Source organism: Hyposmocoma kahamanoa, unplaced genomic scaffold (genome assembly GCF_003589595.1).
Source record: "Hyposmocoma kahamanoa isolate Upper Pololo Valley unplaced genomic scaffold, ASM358959v1 172, whole genome shotgun sequence".
In the NCBI taxonomy this organism is placed as follows: Eukaryota; Metazoa; Arthropoda; class Insecta; order Lepidoptera; family Cosmopterigidae; genus Hyposmocoma; species Hyposmocoma kahamanoa.
In genome coordinates, this window is record NW_020653622.1 from 439,265 (window position 1) to 466,928 (window position 27,664).

The 27,664-nt window shown below is 37.0% G+C and overlaps 1 protein-coding gene across 9 annotated transcripts in view; it reads right to left on the minus strand.

Annotated features, from left to right (window-relative positions):
* Positions 1-27,664, minus strand: part of LOC113225744 (gastrula zinc finger protein XlCGF26.1-like) — a 70,070-nt gene that overhangs the window by 13,006 nt on the left and 29,400 nt on the right. The window contains exon 5 of one of the 9 annotated variants that reach the window (XM_026458153.1): positions 4,057-5,473. The exons of 2 other annotated variants lie outside the window; for them this stretch is intronic. In XM_026458153.1, coding sequence (XP_026313938.1) covers positions 4,464-5,473 — 1,010 coding nt within the window. In that variant the 3' untranslated portion in view covers positions 4,057-4,463. 6 more of the 9 variants (XM_026458144.1, XM_026458146.1, XM_026458151.1 and 3 more) reach the window with 6 other exon arrangements.

Here is a 27,664-nt window from a genome sequence, read left to right on the forward strand (position 1 = left end):
AGAGTATAGTAAAATCAACCATTCAAATAATGGCTCCGTTTAATATGAAATAGATGAAATGGGACCATTACGGAGATAGCCTCTTTCCAACAAAAAAGAATCATCAAAATCGGTTCTCAAATGTTATGGGATAACATACAACCACAACTCCTCCTTTTTTGAAGTCAGTTAAAAAGGCGTTATTGCCATCTTTGTATTTATTTTGACACTCGGCCTACTAATTTATTCATATACATTTTTGTAGTAAAGTTCTTTGTACACGTGGAAGTGAGCCTGGCGATCTGTAACACAGGTTCCCAACCTAGTACAGACTCCAGCTCTCACTAAGAAACTTATTATTATACATGAAATGTAACTACTTATAGACCTTTCTCAGAGAATTAAAGCATTTTGTATTTGTAATAAGAACAGATGGATTCGATTATCTATATATTAGTAATGAAATAAAACGTAAGTTTCCACTTTGTATTTTTAATAGACATTTATAAATGCAGTGTATGCATGTGTGAACTTACAATAATTTGACAATTCAAATAAACCTGTGCCCGGCAGTTGGACGAAAAATGGGCCGATGATAATTGAAATTAAACTATTTATTGCACAAACGTGACCAACATTCAATCGAAAGTCGATAGAATATTTATCGACTGCAATCACTAGCTGCTTGTAAGAGGCAACACTGTTACGCAATGAACTGTCATTTTACTCCATCTTGGAAAAGATGCTAAGATCGAACGAATTTGTATATACAAAGAAAAAATCCTTAAGATCCATGGCCACATTCCAGTCGAGTCGAATCGTAGACATTATTCTTTGTGTTTGAGCGTTATTTGAATAATGACAAACTAGAACGTTAGTTAGTTTGATAAAACAAATATACGCGATTTAAATCCGGAAAAATAGTTTCATTTTCCATGTGTAACAATCGGGAAAACCTAAGAACTCAATAAAATTCGTCTTCTTTAATCATCCTGACTGCCCTTGTTAATAGGAAAATGATTATGTGTCTTCATGTGACTATTCAAGCTACATTTTTGAACACTGCAATAATTACAATGCTCACACTTGAATTTTTTATCATTGTTGTGTATTCTTAAATGTTCCTTTAGACTTGCAGGTCGGCTAAACGATTTCTTGCAAATATAACATTCATATTTCTTACAATTAGGATCATGCTTAATCTTATGCCTTTTTAGTTGTACTGCCGTAACGGATTTGTAACTGCAGATATCGCAAAAGTATGAAGTAATCTTCATGTGCACCTGTCTTATGTGTTTAGTTCTTAAGTTAAACCCGTTAAATACAGATTTGCATAAATGGCACGGGTATTCGATTGTTTTATTATGATTTTGACGCAGATGTTTTGATCTTTCGGAGTAACGTGCAAAGGTTTCTTTGCATATAGGACATCTGTATCTGTGTTTAACAGAATTTGTAGATTGGGTTATTTCTTTAGTTATTTTAGCATTTCCATCGTGTATCGAAAGATGAGCTTTAAGCCTTGTGATAGCGGAAAACGCTTTGCCACAATGGAAGCATATATTATTAGGATAATGTTCATTCATATGCGAGTTCAGTTTGTTAAAAGATTCGAATGCATCATCACAATGAGTACATTTAAATGTTTCGTTATCTAATATGTACGAAATGACACCTAAATTTATACTTTTAAAGTGTATTTCATGTATTTTAACTAAATGATCGACGAGATTATCTAAATCGTTCATATTTATATTGCATAATTTACATTTAAGATTTGAAATTTCAATTTTTATATTATCAAGGCGTTGCTTTTGCATTGCGTTTATGTTACTTCCGTGTTCAAGACGGTGTGTTTTCAAATCTTTGAATTCTGGGAATGTTAACGGACAAAAAGCGCATTTGAAAATGCCCCGAGCCCATCTAAAGGGGCATACGTTAGAATGTTCTAGAATTAACGCTGCATTGGCTCTGGCATCTTGGTATTTGCGTTTTGCTTTCCACTTTCCCGGCCCTAAAAACAAAAAGAATATTTGTAAATTTTCGTCTATACTATTTTTATTAGCAGTAAAGACTTTTTGGTAAACATTTTCGAATGAATAGAGCCCTTAAGTAATAAACATTTAGACAGGAAGTTAATTAAAATAAATAACTAAATTACTCATTCTCATAGACCAGCGTTTCCCATTTAGTGGGTCGCGACCCGTTAGCGAGCCATCAAAATAAAATACCTGGTCGCAACATTCCCGCCTTGTGAAGTGGAACCAGACCTCAGGATAAAACTTTCGTCATTTTCCGCGAACTTGGATTCTTTAGTAAAAAAAGCTCCATACTTCGCACTAAATAGGCGATACCGAAGTAATTATTAGTGAAACATTTTTACTGAATGTATGTACGCCATACAAATATCTCTTCCGGCGCGGAAATCCAACGGACCACTGCGTCTGAGGCAGTAACAGTTATTATGATCTTTTACAGTCTACAAGTTTGTATGTGCACCTGGGGCGGCTCACCCGAGGCCTGTTGAGAACCGGATGACGTCTGTGACAACCCTGTACACTGGCTGATCCGAGGTCAGGACCTGAACTTAGAAGGTCACTGTGCTTGCACAGGTTATAGTGTCCTTCCCGCATAACCAAGAGGTCAGATAGGGAGGGTCACTATAATCAAAACATATGTCGAGGATACGGAAGCTTTCCACAAATGTGTGTGTAAATCATTGAATTTGTCAGTACGTTGTTGATACTTCTCTATGTAGAAGCAATAGGTGGCAACTAACACAGTAAGCACTTAAAAATCTCACTGTAAAGTTGCTTTTTACGGTCAATGCCGTTACTGTGCAATGCGAATGAATTAATCATAGAAGCCGTTTCTTTTTACACCGTTTCTTCTCATGAACACCCCTAATATGCCCATTCCTCAAGCATCCAGTAGCAAAGACAGCAGGACAGAAACTGCATGGATACTCAGATTTCTTGTCATGCACTCTTTCAAGATGCCTTAGCCTCGCATGGTAAGAAGTAAATGTACTGTTGCATATTGGACAACGATTCCTTTCTTTAGGTCCATGGGCAACTGTAACATGACGACTTCTCAGTACTCTATTTGGGAAAACCAAGTCGCATTTTGTACAAGCAAAGTTTCCTATTTCATGACTCTTCTGGTGATTCCTAAGCTTATGCGCCCCCGAGTAACCTTTTCCGCAGATGTGGCAAACAAAATGTTGATAATGGTTATTCATGTGCAATATTAAATTCATGAAACATTGAAATTCTTCACCACAATTCACGCAATTAAAATCATCTTTACCTAAACTGTACGGTACAATACAATCTCTAAAGCTTTCATATTTGGGATCTGTTTTTTTACCGTGTTTAACAGCTAAATGTTCTTTCAGTTTGTCTACATTGTCAACTAATTCATAGCAAAGGTTACAAGTTAGATCTGTTATGTCAACTCTGTATGGTAAAGCATAACTGTGTTGGTGGAAAATATCCATTTTGTCATGAATTGCTGAGTGTACTCTTAAATCGGCAACGTTAAGAAATTCTATAGGGCAGTAGGCACATCGAAATTTTCCCCTAAAGCATTTGAATACAACTGCGTTAGAATGTTCTAGAATAAAAGCTGCGTTCGCTTTTTCGTTAATAATTCTTCGCTTTTTCTTCCAAGTTACGTTTTCGGCTCGTCCCGTGGCTTCGCCTAGAAAGAGAAAAATAGATTTGCTTGAATCTTCGTCAAGTTGATCAATATGCCATCACCACAGACGCCCCAGTTGGAATTTTACTATTTAGAGACTACTTTTAAGTTTAGTTTTACTTATACCTACTATTCTACATCTGCGCTATTAGTAGTTAGGTGCCATATACATTTTTCAGGTGTTGCTGATATTTTAAAGGTATTTTCTCCTTGGAATTAAAACTAGGAGTTTTATACAGAGTTGAAAGTGTATCTACTCGTACATTACCGTGGAGCGATGGCTATTAAGCCGTAAGCAACATATGTAACACCTACCCCGTAACGAACTTACAAGGGATAACACAAGAAGGTAATGGAAATAAAAGACACGTATCAACGGGTTTTGATTTATTTTTGCCAATACTATCGTTTTAAGGCGTCCTTTGCTTGAAGCGCGCTAAGGTTCTTTTATGATAGCCTGGTTAGTTCAACAAGACAATGCAGTGACCAGTTTAAATTGGCATACTCCCTGAGACGAATGCCTTTATCACTAAAATTTAAACGAAGACAATGTAACAAATTTCGTACCAATACTTAAGTGTTAACCCAAACCGTACGGGCGTGATCCATAAATTTTTGTCATATCGGTAAACCAATTTAGTTAATACATTATTATCGATTATGATTCGATAGAGGCGGGAGTAAAAAATAACATTAAAGTTCCTAAATGATAAAATATTAAAAAAGTTTAAACATGAACAGATCCCAAAAAATGTTGAATAAATCAATCTCAGAATCAATCCAAGTCAGTCCTGCGAGAAATGAGCACCAAAGCCATGTGTCAACACATGCCTCTTCAATTTCGACTTACTAACAAAATGCCATTTGCAAAAAGAGCACTCAAACCTCTTCTCGACTGTTTTATGTGTCGTTCTAATATGCGCGGCTCTTTTACAGCTTGTGTCAAACAACTTCCTACAAATGTTGCAAATGTAGTCTCGTTTTTCTTGAGCATGGCCGTCAACTAGATGTTTGGCTCTTGCGTAGTAAGTCGTAAAGACTTCCGGACATCGGGGACAAGTGTATCTAATACCTTTTTTGTGTACTTTCAATTTATGACACATCCTTGCAGCTCTCGTATCGAGAATTTCATCGCATTCACCGCAAGGGAATGTTCCAATTTCATGACTTTGCACATGAGTTCTGAATCTCGATTTTGACACGAACGCTTTGCCACAAGAGTCGCAAATGTAATTTTGATAATGCAAATTCATGTGCTCGTTAATTTTCGCAAAACTCGGAAAGTATTCAAAGCATTTCTGGCAATAAAATCCATTTGTTTCCAATTTGAATGGCAGGACTCCATCACTGAAATCTTTATTGAATCCCTTTCCATGCATGTTGGCCAAATGATTGACCAAGATTTCTAAATTGGTAAAGCTTTCACAGCATAACCTGCATTTGAGATCAGAAACATCTACTTTCAACATGTTATTTTCAGTCAATTTTGAGAAGATTTTTTTCGTTGGTGCTGCATGCAAATGGCTTCTTATGTGCTCTTTCAAAGGACCGATGTCGACAAACTTAGCATCGCAGTAAGAACAGAAAAATACACTGTGGAACCATCTAAACGCCCAAGCGGTGGAATTTTCTAAAATGGTCAAGGCGTTTCTACGCATCATGGTTTTAGCTATACGTTTTTCGGATTCTTCGGGCAATTCATTGTTCGCTCGCCTTCGTCGCCTCATTTGTCGATCACTAACGTTTTCTTTTAACTTCCTAGCTTTTTTACCACTCAAGGTATCCATTTGGGAACCTAAAAAAAAAGAGAATGTATTACTTCCTTGTTATTAATCCCCGAAAGAGTGCGTGTGATCGCATGAGTTATGCGTGTTGATTGATTAACACGCAATATTTATTTATTTTTTTGGTGATGTTAAGAAGTTCAATCAGCCGTCACCATGCCCGTTAAAGAGCTCGAAACGTTGGTTTGTTCGAAAAAACAAATATACGTGATTTTAAACCCCAAAAAATAGTTACATTTCCAATGTCCGTGTATACGGTCTTTAAAAGGAGTCCTGCATGTGCCCTTCTGGTGTTACTTAATAGATATCCAGTAAAAAGGGTTAGCCATTTAAAAGACTTAGGACACTACGTTGCTTTTGATTTCAAAGATAATATGGATATAGCTACAATGAACTGGCAACCGGCACTATCTGAATTTTCTAAATATTTCACTTTTTAATACCATTTTATGCTATTTCATACTCCGCAGCGTTGCAAGAAATTCCAACCCAAATACATTTAACTATTGGCGCCAGATCGCCTTCGTTCAACTTGTACTAACTTCTAACCAGATGCTTTTGAACGGGTTTTGTATTAGTACGCTGGCTAGAGGTCGGTAAGCGACCTTGCGAGGTCGACCTTTTGTTGATGAGCCTGCTCTTGCGTGTCCTCCCCCTGGATAAGAATATCCGCTTGCGTTTCATTTGATAGGTATGGTATCCTTTATGGTATCCTTGGTACCACAGTAATAAGTCGACGTTTCACTTCTGTGTAAGCTTGCTGCTGTTGACGTCATCGACGAAACCAGTCCCCAGGTGGAAGCGGGTTACGTAGACTCGGCCATAGGGTATTTAGACAGAGCAGGTATCACAACTCAGGAGAGTCCAAACCAGTGGAAGCTCGTGCGAAAGCATGGTAGGTGATGCTACGGAATACCAGAGCTGATGAGGATGCGGTATCTACAGTTTTCAACCTGCTGTCCCACAAGTGGAAGCAGAGGCGTACCACACTGGCTCCTATAAGCTTCTACGGCGTCAAATGTAGATTCTCCGGAACTACGTCGTCGTCTTCTTGTTTCTTGGAGACATAAAGAAATCCTCTTCACTTATCCTTCTTCGTTAGGGTTCTGCTCTCGACTGTCGTTAGTTGCGTCGATCGAGGCCCCACGTTGGGTGCCAATTGTAATAAGTACACGAAGCGAGGAAGGGTGAAGAAAGACGCTTGAATCTCCACATGCGCAACGGTTTTTGTTGACGTAGTTGTATGATCCACATAGAAGACGTAATCGTGCTCATCCTCGATGTTAACTCACCATTCCATCTGGTGGGGGCGGTAGCCGACGATTAAGAACGACGATTCTATGGGCTTTCATCCAAGAATCCCACCCGGTGGAAGTACTGGAATACCACTCATAGACCCTGTGATTCGATACAAAGCAATTTCCTTTTGCAACTTAAATGGTAATTTAGTTAACACTCCGGCAAAGCGAGATTACTAATATTTCTTGTATGTTGTGTTACAACAATATATTATGACAATATAATCATTACTAACTCAAACATAATAATGAATATAATTACAATTGTTTCAAAAGAAACTCATCGACGCTGTAGAATTAATTATCTAATAAAAGAAGCTATAGTCGGGTATAAAAAACATGTCGTCATTTGTACTTTTCAGGCTTGTGGGTAGATATTCGTAGAATCGGCGACCTATTACCCGCGGATTTCTCGTTGCGGGTACGCTGGGCAATGGAATTTAGGTTTCCCGCGTTTCGCAACGCTCGGACTCCGCCCATACGTCGCTCCTAAGTGCTCAAGTTTTGACGCGCATTAACTATTATATCATAAATGTATTCTGAATGACGATGTTCATTACCTATATAATTAATAGATTCAGGCGTTACTTTGCGGAAGTCCATGTTAATAAAAATGGAAGTAAATTAATTTGCTACTCCGCCAACCCAGTAAAGTTAAGTCATGCAAAATAGCTGCGCTTGTGTTGAATATCTTTTCATGCACTTGTATTATTTATTTTATGCGGAGGGAAGGTGAAAAATTAATTGCTCGAAAAAATATTCAACACAACATTATGGTGATTTTAATAAGGTTTCTGCAGGACTGACCTTTTTATGCCTACTGTAGATACGTCTACTACGTTTTTGAGGAATAAACACGTTAAGTCCGTACTAAAATTTTCATGGATCTGTTTTATTTTATAATATCAAGTGACGGGACGAACAAATCGTGCGCCTGTTTGTAAGCGACATGCCTGTCCATAACAGTTGCCACTCGGAGCTTTAAATCGGAAAGACCTAAGGGGCAATGCCACAGCGCCCGTCAACCTGAGACATAAGTTGACAAGTCCCATGTGCCTGTAATTTCACCAGCACCCTTAACCCTTCAAAGCCGGAACACAGCAATGCTGACATTACTGCTTGGCGGCAGAAATGGGTGAGGTGGCAGTACTTCCCTGGACGAACCCTTGCACACAAGGAGCTCTGCTGCTACTAAAAATTCTCAATTGTCTGTTAATAAAAGTTTTATTATTCATGTGTTTGTACGTTATGCCTATCGCCTTTTTCCAGACTAATAATAAACCCATTGATTCATCATTATGTAGTCTTGATAGTAAAAATAAATAAATAAACAGGTTTAGTTAACGGCCGAAATGAGAAATAATAACTAACGCAAATAACTAATATTCCAATCATTTATTTATTAAAAAATTCATCATCATAAATCATCAATCAACGACAATATATTCTGCCGTGCTTATGATAAGAACAGTAAGAGTATATATGTATTTCAAACATATTGTAAGCACGGCAGAATTATATACACGGATTGTCATAAAGATGGACAAGCAATGTAACAAATACGTCGTACAGCAACATGAGTCCCAGGTTTGTCTTAACGAAACAATAATATAAGAATAGCTGGTAAAATCCGCATAGTTATTACTATGGTCCGAAAAGGTGTTTCACATATGTATAGTTGTTAAAACCACCAAATATCCATTAATTACGTTTTCGAATTCCGGATTTCCGGTTTTACTTTTACTGCATAGTAAGACAAAACCACTGACCTAGGACGTCGTAGTTGGATTTTAAAGTAATTCTAATGGCATCATAAAAAAAAGCAGTAGACAGAAGGACAGTCTTTTAAAAAAGCAGAGAATAAAAAAGTAACGAGAATGGTCACTCTCCGCCCCTCCCTAGCTTTAGATATTGCACCGCGCCCCGCATATTGACGGTCACATTGACGGAACAGCGACAAGGCTGTTAGTTATCCATTGCATTATTTTACATGGCATCATTAGAATTATTTTAAAATTCAACTTCGACTTCCTCGGTCAGTAATTTGTCCTATGATGCAGAAAAACCATTTCCGGAAATTCGGAATTCGAAAAAGTTATTAATTAATATTTGGTGGTTTTAACAACTCTGTGTCGCTCCATGTAGCTATGTCTATACATGTATCTATATATCGCACTGTTAATACAATAGTGTATTAACTCAAAAAGTGGACTTTCTCAGAATCGATGAAAAACTAATTACTCACTTCCCGCAAAAAAAAATTATGTATGTTATAGTTTATTATAGACACTTAAACAATTTCACAAATATATTTAAAATTAAAATGGAAAAAATAATTTCATATTTGTGAATAAGGATTATTTTGGCCAGAACATCTGTCTCATTTTGAGTTAAGTGAATATCTTTTGATTATTTCTTACAATATTCTAACGACCGTCTTTATGATGTGTAGAGAAGCAAATTTTAAGTTCAGTAATGATATAATATTAAATTTCACATGCTTTGAGTTACAACACTATTGTAATAGCAGTGCGATATGTGGAACATCTTTTTCCGACCATTAGTTATTACGCTCCATTGTATTTGTATTTTTTACATTCTCAGTGCTTAAGCGTTACGAAACCGTATGGTCTGTCAAAGTGGTACAGATGTAATCCAATTCCCGAATACAACTGATCACTTACTCGACCACCCCTTGTAATAACAAGTCTTGTAATCAGCTTTCATCGACAGCTAGACAGCTGTCTAGCAAAAGTTAGCTTTGAGACTCAACTCGATGAACATCGAAAGTGTTCTCGTATTATGCCGCAACACGCACTGCAACCTTCTGTATATTTAAGCGCCCTAAGGAAAAAACTAGCCATAGTATATTCCTGGACAGTCTTGTGGCTGCGATCTAACAATGACCGCTCCAGTTCCTATTCTTTTCCAGCCCCGGAGGGCAAAAGATCGCTCAAATCCGGCAAGACACGAATTTGGGGATATACTATTTGAGGTCTCTTATGATCTTCATGACTCTTCATATGAATTCTCAACGCCCGATTTCTAGGATACGACTTCCCGCAGACTGTACAGTGATAATTCCTTTCCCCCGTATGTTTTATCATGTGTCTTTTCAACTCATAACCTTTTTTAAATGACCACTCACAGTGGTTGCACTGGAAATTGCGTTGCAACGGAAAATGTATGGATTTGATGTGACTTGCTCGTTTTCCACTAGTTTTAAATGACATGTTGCAATGTGTGCAGTTGTATGAAACTTCCTTTTCGCTATGGGCCTCGTTTAAATGGTTCATGCGGTCATAGTAGCTTATAAACCGCACACAACAGCGCGGGCATTCATATCTTGGTGCCGTAGCATGGGCTTGTGCTTTATGGCAGTCCCTAGCCGCTTTCATCGTAAAGATTCTGCCACAAATTTTGCAAGGAAACGACCCAGATATATGAACTTCGGAATGCTTCCTCAATCTTGGAGCAGAAATATATCCCTTTCCACAAATGGCACAAATATAATGCTGATAATGTTCGTTCATGTGTTCGTACAATTTAAGAAAGTTATTAAAGATTTTCTGGCATATGACACAAGTCCATGAATCTTTGTCAAGACAGAATGGTAACACACCATCTGGATGATTTCGATCTATCTTATACCCGTGTACATGCACATGATCTCTCATTTGTTTAACATCTTGTAAAGGTGTTGCACAGATCCTGCAAGAGGAATTAGTCAGATCAACATTTATGATAGCCATTTCTTTGAATTTGCTATAAATATCTTTGACACTGTGTTGTGTGGCACATATCCGAACGTGATCTCGAAGGTCTGAACATTCCGTAAATTCAGAGGCGCAGTAGGAGCATCTGAATTTATTCTTTACCCATCTAAACGGTATCATGTTCCAGCATTCTAAGAGTGTTTCCGCGTTTTTCTTTGTATTCAGTCTGGCTTCGGACCGCGCACTTCTTGGACGATGCCTTGTATCCTTTCTTTCAGTTGTTACTAGAGAATCTTTCCCGTCGTCTCCTAAAAATAGAAAAGTGACGAGTCAAATAAACAGAGTGGTTCCAACACCAGAAATCCTTTAAAAAGCAACCTCCCCCAATCATTCTTGCCACTTTTTAACCAACGTCAAAAAAGGAGGAGGTTCTCAATTCGACTGTTTTTTTTTTGTATGTATGTTACGCGATAACTCCGGTATTTGTGAACCGATTTTGATGATTCTTTTTTTCTTGGAAAGAAGGTACCTTCATAGTGGTCCCATTTAATTTTAAAGAAAATCATCCACCTCTCTTTGTCATGATTCATTTTTATAAACAGCGCTTAAATTTTATTATAAGGAGCAATTATTTTAATGGCTGATTTTGCTATTCTCCAATTCAATTCAAGGCGTTTTTCTCTCTCAATATACTTTGAGTAGTGAGAGCCGATTTTTATTATCTCCTGTGTCAAGTTACATATAGTGGCGAGCTAGGGGATAAACCCGTGTTTGCGCAATTTCCGGTAACCAATTTCAATAAAACTTGGCAAATAGATGTAATTCCAGATACTTTTGAGGTCGGTTTTTTTAGTACTCTGTACTGAGATTATGTTTTATCAGTATACCACCTTGCATTACGAATGAGCAACAGCCAACAAATGACGATATCCACTTTATTAAAATTATCTATGAAAAGACCAATGATCTCACAGGTCGCAGCGAGGGTAGGTTGTTGGAGCTACATTTTCCGACCCCCAATAATGAAAGATTTTTTTTGTAAGAACATGTGACGGGACGAACAAGTCGTGCGCCTGATTACTAGCTACACGCCTGTCCATAACAGTTGCAATGCCACTCAGGACTTCAAATCGCAAAGATCTGAGGGGTTAAGTTGACAAGTCCCATGTACCTGTAATTTCACCAGCACCCTTAACCCTTCAAAACCGGAACACAACAACGGAAGACATTACTGCTTGGCGGCAGAAATAGGTGAGATGGCAGCACTACACTGGAGAAACTCTCTCACAAGGATCTCTACTGCTAGGTAGTAAATATGAAATAAAATTCTTAATTTGAATTAACGCGGCTGTTGAAAAAGGAATGCTATCTTTCTAATCGAGAGAAATAGACGTGTCTAAATCTGCCATCCTCATCATTGTCTTAACGCAATCGACATTTTTAGCGAAATAGAGTTAACATATCTGGAACCAGCGAAACGAGATCTACAATCCCCTCCAATCGATTTTTTAATATCTTATTTAGTTTCAGTTTTACTTTTAAGAAAAAAATTTTTCTAAAAAAAAAATCACTTTAAGTGCCAATATCTCCAGCATCCTCGCAATGGCGTACTATTTAGGTATGTCCTGTGTACGTCTGGCGCACCCTGAGTACGATATGCCGATTGGCAAATGCTTTCACTACGATGGCAAGCATGGCTCACACTTCAGCATGGCGGCTAATGGTAGCGGTAATGTTATTTCACGAAACAATCTTTACAATTTTGTGGCTCGAGAATCCCTTTTAAGTAATAAATGATACTTGTGCTAGGGATTCCCGCTCTTTCTTACTTTAAACAATATCGAAATTTAAAACTGAGTGATTGAGTTTAAATTATACAGGCTTTAATTTGTAAAAAGGACAAAGAATAGACATTTAAAATTAACAAAAGATTATGAATATCAAAGAATAAAATGTGCGAGTAGTGAGTGAGTGTGTGTGTATGTGGGTGAAGTGTGTTATTTGTGTGTTTGAATGAACAGGATATACGTGGGTTTGCAAGTTTATGATATTTAATTTAATATTAAAGTGATGCAACAGACAAATCTGCGCGGAAATTCTATAACGGAACTTTTATCGGTTTATAACGTCCGCGATGCTAGGCGTGAGGCGCATGGATCTTAGTAGTTTTGTGTTAAGTGTGTAGTTATAAAAAATAAGCACAAGCCTTGTTTGGAACTATTTCGTTGAGGTCATTATAGTATTTACACTTCCGCATCCGCCTCCGTTACTTTTGACGTCTGTTTCCGTTATGACGCTTCCATTGCATCACTAGTGTATGCTATCGATGCAATAAGAAGCATATCTCAAAAATTGGCTATCCGGCGGCCGCCGCGCGAAAACTTTCCCCTCGTGTAGCTGAACTGGGTGCTAAGTGTTGATCATTGGAAGCAACACTCAAATGCTTTCATGTTTTTGAGGTAGTCTGTATTAATAAAGTTTAGGCGTGGAGAAAATGGGCGTCATTGGTATCAAACAATGGAAGGTCAATTACATTCTAAATTAAACTCTAAACAAACTGAACAAATGTTAGAAGAATAGGCAAAAGAATAAGGTTTGGTGCCCATTACAGTTACAAGCTACTTTTCTCATTAAAACTAAAAAAGTAATAATTCAGATTCAGTTTATAATATATCACATAATTTATTTATTAAAGCAATAGACAGCTGCTATTAAATATACTAATTATTTAAATTGTATACACCTAGATTAAATAAGATAAATAAATGTATTGATTGTTCACAACATTTCTATATCTTAAAAGTCTATACTACCTCAAATGCCTTTGGTTAATTCCGCACAATAGTGAAAGTGTTGAATCAATTACTTTGGGAAAAAACATATACTATAATTGAGGGTATACACTGATTACTGTACGGTATGAAAACATTCCTAAAAAAAAACAAACTTACCGCTGTAGGAAATGAAACTATTTTTCCGGATTTAAATCGCGTATATTTGTTTTTTCAAACAAACCGACGTTTCGGGCCCTTTACAGGTCCCATGGTCACGGTTGACTGAGGTGGTACAGTCTTCAACCAGTTATGTCTAATATTGATGCAAAACCACCCTATTTTTTCACTATAGTTACAATAGTTATTAATTAAATACCGCTGTATATATTAATTGCCGCTGTATATCAATGGGTACTTTACATGCACCAATGAAGGCTTTTTTATATCAACTGAACTAAATACAACACGTATTGTATGCGATAAACATTATCCTAAAAGCTTTAATTTCGTTTGTAAATAAATAAATTCTGAAATAAAGCCAGTGCCCCGCCGCAATAGAACCGATTCAGTGTGGGAAAAATTCGAGCTGAGGTAGGATCGACTCATTAAGTTTTAGCATTAAAAACATACAAGATTTCTTATAAGAAATATTGTCTGAAGCTTTAAAGTGAATAATTCGTGTGTGAATTTAATATATTTTTTCAGAAAGAACAAAAAAATATCCTATAAAATACAGTAAACACTAGTCTTTTGTAGTTAACATTAAATATTCGTTGAGTGTGCGATGTAATTACACCATTTATTCGTATTTCCAATCGCACTGCTATTACAATAGTGTTGTAACTCAAGATATGTGAAATTTAATATTATATCATTAATGAACGTACAATTTGATTATCTACACGCCATTAAAATCGTCGTTAGAATATTGTAAGAATAATTAAGATTTTAATTAACCAAAATGAGGCACACTTTTTGTGACCTAGTTCTGACCAGAATAATCTTTATTCAAAAATATGGAATTATTTTTCCAGTTTTATTTTAAAGTATACCTATTTGGCAGGTAGCAAATTTAAAAAAGTAATGAACTATGACCTATGACCTACGCAAAAAAATGTAATAATCTTGTACGGGAAGCGATAGTTTTTCACCGATTCTGAGAAAATACACTTTTTGAGTTAGTACACTATTATATCAACAGTGCGATATGTTTCCTTGCTTACATATCTCGCTTTTCTATTGAATCGCACTGAAATGAATCTGTACAAAAAATCGTACACACTCGAAACAATTTCCATAAAATTCGAAATCGTAATGTGCATCTCTAGTAGTAAATTATATTTAGTCCACAGGATTGCAAAGTGGATATTGTGTGACATTGCCTCTTTTTCGTCTAATAAAGATTTTTCCGGCCCGGGTATTAACTCATTTTTGCCCAAAATCGTGGGCGGAAACATGCTACACATAAAATAATACGGAATTTGGTGTAATTCCAAACTTATTACAAATTTCGATTTGTCTCCGTTTCGTGAAAATAACTTGTTTGATCTCGTCTTTGCTATTATAGATGGACCGAAGTGCAAAAGGAGTAGTGCTAAAATTAGTCCAGGTTTTAGAAATGCCGAATGAAAACGAAATAGAGGTTAAATGCATTAATTATTACACTTCCAATTCAAACAAATCGAATCATTATTTACATTCAAAACAAATAAATAATAAATGCATGCAAAATGGCTTGAGGTTCTAGCCTCCGCGAGTATTCATAAGTAGAATTCAAAACCTACATTATAAATTGTGATGTACATATAGGTATTATATACAATGGAATGCAGTTTTAACTCACGCACAAATATTAAATTTGGTTTAAGTTTCTTTAAATGCAGCGACACGTCTACAGACTATCATTCTATATTATGAGACCCATTATGAGAATCAATATTTTCAGAAGGTACTTCTAATGCAGAAGGTATTTCTAATGCATAAGGTAGTTCTAATGCATAAGGTACTCGTAATGCATAACGTTGCCTTACTTCTAATGCATTAGGTACTTCTAATGCATAAGGTACTTCTAATGCATAAAGTGCTTCTAATGCAGAAGGTACTTCTGATGCAGAAGGTACTTTTGATGCAGAAGGTACTTCTAATGCAGAAGGTACTTCTAATGCAGAAGGTACTTAATGGTAAGATTGAGAATCACATTACACTTTTCCGTTACCAGTAATGTAATTCCTAGGATTGCTCAGATCACAATGATATTTTAGAAGAAAATACTAAGATTTAGCATAACAGGACCGCGAAACACTATCTCAATGGGCGAATTTCAGTCTAGCTCGGCAAGGACAAAGTTCACGTTCTAAAACTAACCAAATCTAGAGGTTATTACTCTGGCTACTCTTTAAAAATAATGGTAATTTCTCTTTGTTTTGATTTGTTGCAATTTTGCTCAAATACTCAACTACGTGATCAGATATGAAAATGTTTCTTCGCTATATGTTTATCCAACGACAACTTCGTCACAAATGCTCTAGCACAATGCAAGCATGGAAAACTGTATTCCGATTCTTTCTTAGTACGATGAGCTCTCACATTGTGATGGTATTTCGAGGATCGAGACTTAAAAGTCATGTGACAAGTTGTACATTCATATGCTTCAGCACCAGGCTTGTAATTATGGAACTCCATTAGGTGTCGCTTTCTGACCTCCCATGTAGCAAACCTTGGTTTCTCTTTGCAATAATTGCACATATAAGGGAGAGTAGTATGCTGAGTTTTAATATGATGGTTACGCTCTTCTAGCGTAGAAAAAGTTGCCACACATCTTCTGCATGTATATTTATTATCATGTGGTATTCTGGTATGAGAAATGAGCGCAGATTCAGTAATAAAGCCTTCGCCACAAGTGTCGCATACGTAATTTTGAAAGTGTTCAGAAGTATGTTTCTTTAAAGATATGAAATCTGCGAACTGAATTTTGCAAATGGCGCATTGCCAAACCGACCCATCGTTGAGTTTAAAAGGTAGGACTCCGGGTTGAACATCTAAATTAATCGGTTGTTTGTGATCATTTTTTAAATGCGTCAATAGATCGTCTAAAGAATCTATTGCCATGTAACAGAGCTTGCATTGAAGATCAGTTATATCAATCTTTAAGAATTCCTTACGAAGTTTTCTACTAAATACGTGTTGGATGTTGTAATTTGCATGTCGTGTTGCCATATGGGTTCGTAGTCCGTTAGGATCGTTGGATTGTACGCGGCAAAAGACGCAGTTGAAATTTTGTCCCCAAGTCCTAAACGGCCGTGCAGTAGAACATTGAAGAATAATCTCCGTGTTACTGCGATGTTTCATCGACTTCCCATACCGAGGTTTGTACGTGGACTTGTAACATTTAAAGTTTCTTTCGTGTTGTTTCAACCCATGCTCGGATAGGAATGTTGCGCTACACTTTTCACAAGTAAAGATCTTGACGTGAGTTCGCAAATGTCCGTTGATTTGTGAGAATTCAGAGAAAGATTTATCACAATCCAGGCACATCCAAAGACCAGTAGGTCCTTGACGGTACGGTAAGACTCCAAAGGGCACTTGGAAATTTACAGGTTTATCATGCTCTCTCGATAAATGTGTCATAAGAGTATCAACGTCTGGAATATCTTGCATACATTCTGAACATTTCAGATCTGTTATATCTATCTTTAAGTCGTCAATAACTTTGTAAAATGCGCTGTTATGATCAGCGTTTCCATGTTCATTCTTGATATGAAGCCTTAAAGCTGCCATTGGTTCGAATTCATCATGGCAATATGAACATACAATTCTGTTGAATCGCGTTTTAAAGGGTATAGCGGTTGAATGCTTTAACATCAGCACCGCGTTCTGTCTTTGAGGATTCTGGTTAACCGATCGTTCGAATAATTTCTTTTTCGGTTTTATTTCTTTTTCTCTCAGTACCTCTTTCCGCTGCCCTAAAAAAAGAAAAGAACTATATCATTATTATATTCCAATTCGTTCACTTATCCACTATATCTTTCGATTCTTAAATTTAGCAATCTACAGTTCCAAAACAATATCAACCATCAAAATGTTTCTTCGCCATGTGTTTGTCCAAAAACAATTGCGTTGTAAATGCTTTAGGGCATACATTGCAGGGATAATTTAATTCAGATTCTTTCTTTGTTCTATGATTCCTTGCCATGTGATTGTACTTCCCTGAGCGGGTTTTAAAACTCTTCTGGCATAATGTACAGTCATACTTCTCAGGTCCTGATTGGTAATTATGTACTTCCAGTAAGTGCTTCCTTCGCAATTCCCAGTTAGCAAACCGTGGCTTATCTTTACAATAAGTGCATACGTAAGGTGTACTAGTATGCTGCGTTTTTACATGATGATACCTTTCATCCAAAGTGGAAAAGGTAGCGTTACATCTACTACAATTGTACTTATTTTCGTGTGGAATTTTCGAATGTGCAACCATAGCCGATTCGGTTATAAACCCTTCGCCACATGTAGCACAAACGTAATTCTGAAAATGTTCCGACGTATGTTTATTTAGAGAAATGAAATCTTTGAATTCATTTGGACATATTGTACACTTCCAAATAGACCCATCGTTTAGTCTAAAAGGCAAAAGACCTAGTTGTCCATCTGATATTGGTTGTTGATGATCATTCTTCAAATGACACGTCAGTATGTCTAAAGTTTCAATTTGCACGAAGCAAAGTTTACATTGTAAATCGGTTACGTCAATTTTGAGAAAATCCTTTCCCAAATTCCTGTAAAACGCTGCCTGTACGTCGTAGTTAGCATGTTTAACGGCAATATGTCGTCGAAGATTACAAGGATCACTGGTTTGTAGTCTACAGAAGACGCAACTGAAATTATTCTTCCAAATCCTGAACGGAGTTGCAGTACAACTTTGGAGAATAATTTCAGCATTAGTACGCGGTTTGAGAACTTCTCCATTCCTTGCTTTATAAGCGGATCTAGAACACTGAACTTGTCGTCTGTGATCACGTAAGGAATGCTCCGATATAAACGTGCTCCCACATTTATCACAAGAAAAGCTCATGAAGTGGTTCCCGATATGACGTTTGAAGTTGACGAAATCAGAAATTACTTTAGTACAATACACGCATAACCAATGTCCCTCTGCATTCTGCTTATAGGGCAATACACCGAAACTGGCATTCATTTTGAAGGATTTTTCATGTTTTTCTGTTAAATGAGTCACTAAAGTCTCTACATCTGACAATTCCTGATTACAAATCTTACATTTCAAATCACTAATGTCAACCTGAACCAGCTTATCCTTAGCTCTATAGAATATGTTTTTAAAATCTGTTTTTTTATGATTGGATCGTGTATGTTCTCTGAGAAGAGTTAGTTGTTCAAACTCTTCATAACAATACGCGCATAGAATTTGACTAAATCTAGTTTTAAAGGGACAAGCAGTGGAAAACGTTAATATCATTTCCGTATTCCGTCGTTGCGGTGTCTGGTGGACAAGGATAACTTTCTTTCCTTCAGTCTCACTGTCACTATGTCCAGCTATTTCCAATATGGCCCCTAAAAACAAAGAAAAATTACAATCAGTTTTATGATACCCCCAAACCTAACTCTACAGGTTACATCCGTAAAGCAAAGACAATAGTAAACATGCAATATCTTTATTGTGAGTTAAGGAACAATTTTCGTTACAATTAAAACTGTATATTGACTTCAGAATGGTAAGATTTCATATGTGCCTTGAAGCTAACTTTTTGAGCAAACTGTTTTTGACACACCGGACATACGAATCGCTTTTGCTCGCTATGTATCCACATGTGTTGCTTCAGATTCTTCTCTCTATTAAACGCTTTATCGCATACGACACATTTATACATCTTGGCCCCGGTATGTCCTAACATGTGCTCAACCATACATTTCTTTTCAGCGAACTTCATATTACAAGCAGTGCAAGTATAGCTGTCAGACGTATGAGTTATTTTGTAGTGTCTATAAAAATCTTTTCTCTGATTGTATTTATTCCCACATTCAGGGCAAACATAGGTTTTTCGCGCTAGAGCATGAACTTCTTCGGCGTGTCTATATTTCGCTTCTGCGGACATAAATCTTTCTCCGCAAGTGGTGCACGCTACAGGCTTGCAAGCGTCAGAATTTTTCACATGTTCCTTCCTTGATTCTAAAGTAGGGAACTCTTTCCAACATTTCCTACAGGGAAACCCTTTTGCGCCATGGCTACATCTAATATGGTATCTCAACCCTTCATTGTTCTGATAAGTTCTGCCACATGTATCACAAGTAAACTTCTGAAAATGAGTGCCTATATGTCTGCTTAACATGTGCAAAGTTCCTGCTCTAGCTTCGCACAAGCAGCAACCCCATCTATCATCAAATCTATACGGTGTTAGCGAAATGGAGTAATCCAAATTTAATCTTTTAACATCGTGAACATCGTTAATATGTTTAGCGACGTCATCTATCGAACTGAAAGGTAGCCAACATAACTTGCATTTGAGGTTCGAGATATCCACTTTCAAAGAAGCGCTGGATCCGCAGTGATAGAACGCGTAGTCGATTTTAAATTTCTTATGTTCTTCTTCGACATGGCGTCTGATCTCAAAAGGGTCTTGGTCTGTGAACTTGTCGCAGCAGAATACACAGATTATGGTCTTCCCTTGGAGCCGGAAGGGACACACATTTGTGTAACGCAAAATTACTTCAGCATTGCGTCTCGCCATTGTAGCTGCACTCACGCCTAGAAACAAAGGAAAAACTATTGGTAACTCATCTATCATCATTATAAAACGCTTGAAAGCTGTCGTGGGCGATTCATAGTAGAATTTGGACCCATTATACGCCTGACAATGACGTAATGTCTGAGATACCAAAGCCGTAAGACGTGTGACTTTGCGATGATTAGGTATCCTTTAATTTCACGTAATTTTGAAGAATGCTGCGTGGAAAGGACGTTCCGGGTGCTTCGTATTTATTGAAATGGTCATTCTGTAGTAATAACAGAATTTTTTAGGTAGCTTTTTAGGATACGAACGACAAGCGTTATGGTGGATGTGTAACAGATCCTGCGGCAGCGGCAGTGCGTACTCAGGTGATTTGATGGTATTGTACGTGATTGTTATTTTAGGACAGTATTCCAGTTTGACCATAATAGAGTATTTAAAATATGACTAGTCAAGGAAGAAACCGCCATTTAATACTAAAAATAATCTAGGATGATCCCCTGAGACAGTTCATAAAAATCTACACAATATAAACCTGTAACGACGTGCACTAATTTACGTATTTCATAAACAAAGTATTTTTATAAGCCTCGCTTTTAAATGAATAGTCTTTGTTCTTTGTTTGTTAAGGAAATAAACTAAATTAAAGTAAAAATAACACCAAATCAATGAGTATTTGTAGGAAATGAGTGGAAAAACATTTTTTTTAATTCATTAATTTTTACAATATGCAAAGGTTACGTCACTACACTGCATTTACTAGGGATAGCATATCGATAAAAAGATTTCGATAATTGAATGAATAAATGTATAGTTCGGGTAATCATTCTTAAAGTATGGATTTTTATCTTATGCAATGAAATAACATGATAGCTTTAGTTTTTTTGAAACCTATAAATTGATGATAGGATAAATAAACGTTATTCGACATTTTCTAAAATGCTACAAACGAAAAAAGAAAGAGGAATGGTTGGAAATTATAGGACTGCCGAACATAAACATTGGATCAAATACCATCTTCGTTCGTTCGCTCAATTTTGAAGAGTCAAATTTTAATAGAACTTTGAACTAGATTACATGATAATGCAGTTCCATTGTTACATTCATTGGTAAGTAACTTTATATTTAATTTTGATTAAAATGGCTCATTACTTGCCTAGTAGGTAATAATAGCCTAGTATTAATCATACTTTGATTACAGTAAATTATACAAATTTGCAAGCATACAAAACAGTTTCAACATTCAAGCCATACATTTGGATGTCGATATCGACTTATCTATGATTATGGTACAACACTAAATCCGCCATGGGTGATACAATTTTGTACCACACATTACAAAATTGTTAGGTAGGTAGGTAAGTTGTTGTTAGGTAGGTACGTTTATTCCGTAGATATGGCAGCTCCTTTCCTTTATTTTTTCCATTCTCTAAGGATTTAAAGCTCTGAATGGTACTGCAACTTATTTTAAATTTCAAGTTATGGACAGGCGTGTCGCTTACCACCAGGCGCACGACTTGTTCGTCCCGTCACTTTGTATCATAAAAAAATTAAAGAGCGTAATCAACTCCAGCGTGGAAGTATCGAGGTACTGAACTTGCCCCAACAAGATAATTACGTGAAATCGAAATGAAAAAAAAAACGATAATATTTCTTGGCGTTTATTGTAATCAAAAGAACTTACTGCAACCTTAAATCTAATTACTAAACTAAATAACATTGGTACAACTATTAACTGTTACCCAAAATTAAGTTAATAACCATCGCAGCATAAAAACTGACAGGTACTGAAGATAAGGGTGTATTTTAAAGTTCTAATTTTCTTGTGTTATGTGTCGTAATTGAAGAACATTAAGAATTGCCTCATATTTCTTACAATAAAATTATTTAAAGGCACCTTCATATTAGACGCTTGTAAAAGCGCTAATTACTAATTTTCATACAATATCTAGTCTGCCAACAGGCGCATGCGAGGCGTAACTGTGGCGCTGCAGCTACATTTCTAAATACAGTATGAAATCTAGTAGCGGCGCGGAAGTCGCGCGTCTGTTGCGCTTTAGTAATTTTTAGTTCACTAATTTGTGATTGCTAAAATGGCGTGCGTGTCACAATAGTAGCGCTACAACTGCGCTTCTAAATTAGTGATGCGCGACTTTGAATGTTAACTAATACTAATCATTCGTCTAAAAGAGGGCATTCATTATCCTGCATTGCAGTCCACCTTGCCGATTAAAAATGTAGCCCCAGTGCAAGCCGTCCTGCAATGCGTCCTGCGAAACTCCATGCGTGGGCCATAGGGAGGACAGTGTATGAGCAGGCTCCTGCCTGCCCGGCGGACTGCCATGTGGGTAGTGAATGGGCCGTGAAAATTGTAGTTAGTAAACATAAAATTTAGCACAAAATGTGGTACTTAATAACACGCGGAAAGTTTTAGGCAAGCCGGTGACAATCGAGTTATATGGACGCCTCGCTGTCCCCACCACATTTACTATATTTACCATATGTCAGAGAGGGCTAGGCAGAAATGCTCTATCTAGAAATGAATCTATGGATTAAGGATACTAATTAGTAATGAATGATCATTCAGATCAATCGAATATGAAAATTAGGTTACTTATTTGTCATTCGAATGACAGGATTAGTAATTAACAACGAGTCGAATATCGAAATTATTCGTAATCGCGCATCGCTATTCAAAATATTGTATGAAAATTAGTAGTGGCGCCAGAGCTAAGCTTCTATAAGCGGCTAATTTTTGAAGGCGCCTTTACGGATGAATAGAAAAATCAAACTGGTCGTGTTAGCTACTAGCAATCCTTGGACAATAAATTGTGACACCAATATTTTTGTTATTATTTATGATATCAATATTTGCGTAATCAATGTATCAAAATATTTTTATTTATTTATTTTTTTATTAAAAACTAAGTGCGCATTTGACTTCCATCTCACCTGATGGAAAGTAACGACGAAGTCGACGATGTAGCATGCACACCTAAAGAATGCCAATCATTTCACTCTCGGCTTGAAAAGGCCCAACTTTTAATGTTCAAGGAACAAGTCTACTCCATACACGACCACGGACAAGTGCTTGGTACAGTTGAAGCAACTGACCCGTATAACCCACGGCAACTAATTAATTAAAAGTTCCATTTAATGCTTTAGAGTACATATAATACATTAAGATAACAAAGTTGAAGAACTTTAACTAACTTTAACTTTAAGTCTGTATGCTGATGTTGATAATGATTTAGCTGTTCCACTTAGTTAATGAAAATGCACAAATATCAACGTTAAGTCTTTGGAATAATTTGAAAAAGAGAAGTTTATTTTGAAGCAAGGATTTTGAGTGACCAGTTTGCTTTCTATTCACATATACTCCATTTTACCATAGTATTAATAAGATAAATATGGTAACTGCATACAATCTTATCAGCATATCTTGTGTGTGCGCACCCGATTTATTATTATGCGAATGTGTGCGACCGTACACGGGCGTGCACACATCCAAGGCGCACTGCAACTTTTGTACAAAGTTACTATATATGTCTTATTATTCAATAAGTTAACAATACCATTTAAAATAAAAGACTGAAAGAATACATTAACATTTTCAATAATTATTACGTACAATTCGTAATTCCATAATTGTACGAATTGAGAATGATTATAAATTTTTCTAGGACGACTTTTGTAATACTTAAACCGATAAAGATTGCATCTTATACAGAATTGAACCCAAATAAAGAATAACAGGTAAAGACAACCATGCTATGCACGCTAAATTAGTACTTATTGAGAATAACTATCATGTAAAATACATAGGACTTTAGATTTACATTGAAGATCAAATAATGTATCATTACGCGTAATGTATTATACACATTAGTAAATGCTACGAAAATATTAAAAGATCTTAAGTGACCCGAGCAGGGACCTCGTAAGGGGTGTGATCAAAGCACAGGCTCGGCTTTGGAAACTTTCGAACATGACTTTTAACTGCATTCGCAAAGATAGTTAAAAGTTACAAAGTTCAGGATGGTATTGTCTCATATGCGTTTTCCAACTGACTTTTTGATTGAACTGTTTGTCACACGGTTCGCATTGCCATTTCTTCACCGCGCGATGTATCCACATATGTTGCTCTAGACCTGATTTCGTGGCGAACGCCTTGGAACAAACCGAACAATTGTGAAGCTTTTCCCCTGTATGCGTTACCATATGCCGTTTCAACTTATACTCCGAGTCAAACCTAAGCTTGCAGCAAGAGCAAGCGTGATAATCTTGAGTGTGAAAAACCTTGAAATGTGTACGATACTTGTCAGCCCTGTCAAACGTCAATTCACATTCAGAGCAGGGGTAAGTCTTCGCTGTCTCAGCATGAGCCTCTTTTATATGAAGTTGTTTCAAGAACCATGTTTGAAATCGGGCGCCACATAAATTACAAATGTGCTGGCGACAATTAGTCGAAACCAAAGTATGTTTGCGAAGTTGTTCGCTAGAGTTAAACCATTTTCTGCATTTCCTGCACATACGCTCACCAGGTTTTCTGATTTCATGAGTAAACTTAATATGATGTTTCAAGGAAGTCCCTGTAGAATACGATTTACCGCATGTATCACACGTAAACTTGACAAAATGTCTCTGCGTGTGTCTGCTGAGTGAGCACAAGTTACTCAATTTCATAGGACAATAAGCACATTCCCACTTATCCTTGTCTATTATAAAGGCTTGTATGCCCAAATCGAAGTCTAATGCTATGTTTTCATCGTGTGTATTATTCAAATGCTTAGCTATATCTTCAAGTTTAGAGAATGGCTCGTCACATTGCCGGCAACTTAGCTCTGTGCAATCTGCTTTTATAAATCCTTCGTGAAGATGAAAAAAAGCCATTGCAACGAGAAATTCATCATGTTCTACCTTCATATGATTTCTGAAAAGAGCGGGGTCGTCAAAACTCTCAGCACAGAACACGCATACAATAGAAGACTCCGGAAGCCTGAACGGGTACGCTGTCGTATTTTCTACTAAGAGCCGCGCGTTCCTTCTAGCCATCGTCATCTGATGGTTGTCTTCTAAAACAAAAGAAACGAATTCTATCAATTTGCTTGTCTTTACTCTTAGCAAGAGTTTATTTTGAAATCAGTTAAGTGTTTCAAAACGTCCTTCTCGTCGTCAAAGTTTATGAGTCCAGGGTGGTGAGATTTCATGTGAGTTCTCCAACTCACTCTTTGGTTAAATAATTTTTTACACAACGAACATCCGAACCTCTTGTGTTCGTTGTGGATCCACATGTGTTGGATCAAGTTTTTCTTTCGAGCAAATGACTTTGAGCAAACAGTGCAAGGGAAGAGCTTTTCTTGCGTGTGCACAACAGTATGGTTTTCTAAGTCACGTTTGGAAGCAAACTTAAGACCGCAAGAAAAGCATACGTAATTATCATCCGTGTGCACTGTTCGAAAATGGACTCTAAATTTTGTTAGCTCAAAATATATCTCCTGACATTCTGGACACGTGTAAGTTTTCTTTTTAACCCCGTGAGCTTCCGTCATATGCGTTGTTTTCAACGTGTAAGTCATAAACCTTTGGCTACAATGATCGCAGACATGCGGACAACATTTGGGCGACACACTCAAATGTTCTCGTCTCAGTTTAATAGAGCCAAAAGTTTTACCGCATTTCCTACACATACATTCATCAGGCTTCATACCAGAATGATTATATTTTATGTGATTCTTTAAAGCACCAGCTGTTGGATAAGCTTTTCCGCATGAATCGCAAGTGAACTTAACGAAATGTGACTGGGTGTGTCTGCTTAGAGAACGCAAATTAGCAGATTTAAACGGGCAATAGGCACACTCATATTTATTTTTGTGAAGTACAAACGATTGTATTCCCAAATCGAATTCGAGAAACAGGTTTGCACCATGCGTGTTGTTTAAATGTTTAGCTACTTCCTCTAGTTTAGGGAACCCTTTGTGGCATTTACGGCAAAATAGCTCTGTGCAATCAGCTTTTACGTAGCCTTCGTGAACGTGTGAAAGAGCCATGGCCGCAAAGAATTCATCGTGTTCACACTTCATGTGACTTCTGAATTGGGCCGAGTCGTCAAAGCTCTCCGCACAATATACGCATACTATAGAAGATTTTGGGAGCCTGAACGGATACACAGTCGCATTTTCAATTAAGATCTTGGCGTTTCTTCTAGCCGTCTGCAGCGGATAGTTGTCTTCTAAAACAAAAAAGAAACGGATTCTATCAATCACTAAACTTAACGCAAGTAACCTAAACTGAAGAGTCTTTTTTGAACACAGACAAAATCAATTTAACAGCCTCTTCATCATTGAAGTCTATGAGTCCAGGGTGATGGTTTTTCATGTGAGTTCTCCAACTCACTCTTTGGTTGAATACTTTGTTGCATAACGAACAACCGAACCTCTTGTGTTCGTTGTGAATCCACATGTGCTGAATTAAATTTTTCTTGCGAGCAAAAGTCTTTGTACAAACCGTGCATGGAAACAACTTTTCTTTCGTGTGTACTAATCTATGCTCTTCTAAGCCACGTTTGTTATCAAACTTAAATCCGCAACAAGTACATATGTAATTATCGTCCGTGTGTGTTATTTTGAAATGAGACCTATATTTTTGTCTATTTTCAAACACTTTAGGGCATTCTGCACACGGATATTTCTTCTTTTTAACTCCATGCGCGCTAATTAGGTGCGATTGTTTTAAAGAATAGCTCATGAATCGATCGCCACAGTGATGGCAGACATGCGGCCAGCACTTAGGCGACTCGCTCACGTGTTTTCGTTTCAACTCAATTGAACTGAAAGTTTTTCTGCATTTTCTACAAATTCTCTCCTGATCGTGGTGCACATACCGAACATGATGACTCAAGGTGGTTTTAGTCGAGTAAGATTTGCCGCAAGTATCACACGTGTACTTAACAAAATGACTCTGCGTGTGCCTACTTAATTGTCGCAAGGAATAAGTTTTCCAAGAACATAATGCGCATTGCAGCTTATCTTTGTAAATTTTAAACGGTTGTAATCCCGATTCCACATCTAGATTTAAACCTTTATTATGATTCCTTTTTAAGTGCATCGCGACCGAGTCCAAGTCGTTAAACTGCTGGGAACAAATGCGACATTGCAGTTCCGTGCAGTCAACTTTAACAAAGCCTTCATTGACATGAGCGAACGCCATCTTTAGGTTGAATATGGCATGTTCGTCATTCATATGCTGTCTGTAACGTGCAGGATCTTCATAGCCCTCTCCGCAGTACACACAGACCATGGATTCTTCTGGTAGTCTGAATGGGTACGCTGTCGCAAACCTCATAATTAACTCGGCGTTGCGCTTTGCGATGGCTTGCTTATCAATTTCTAGAACAAAAGAAATTCCCTTGGTCATTCAAACGCTCGGTCGTGATTCAATACCTAATAGTTTAATCTCTTCGCCAATGAGTTCTCAACGAAATTGAAGGAGAATGAGTTGAAATTTATTATTGAAGGAAGCGGATGATTGATAAGAACTTAATATTATCGAAAATGCAAAACAGCGTTTTAGATTTCAATTACGAATCAGTTACGAGTTTACGACATAAGAAAAAAAATTGAACCATTTTTTTTCTGAAAGGACTTCATATGCATTTTCTCATTTATTTGTTTGTTT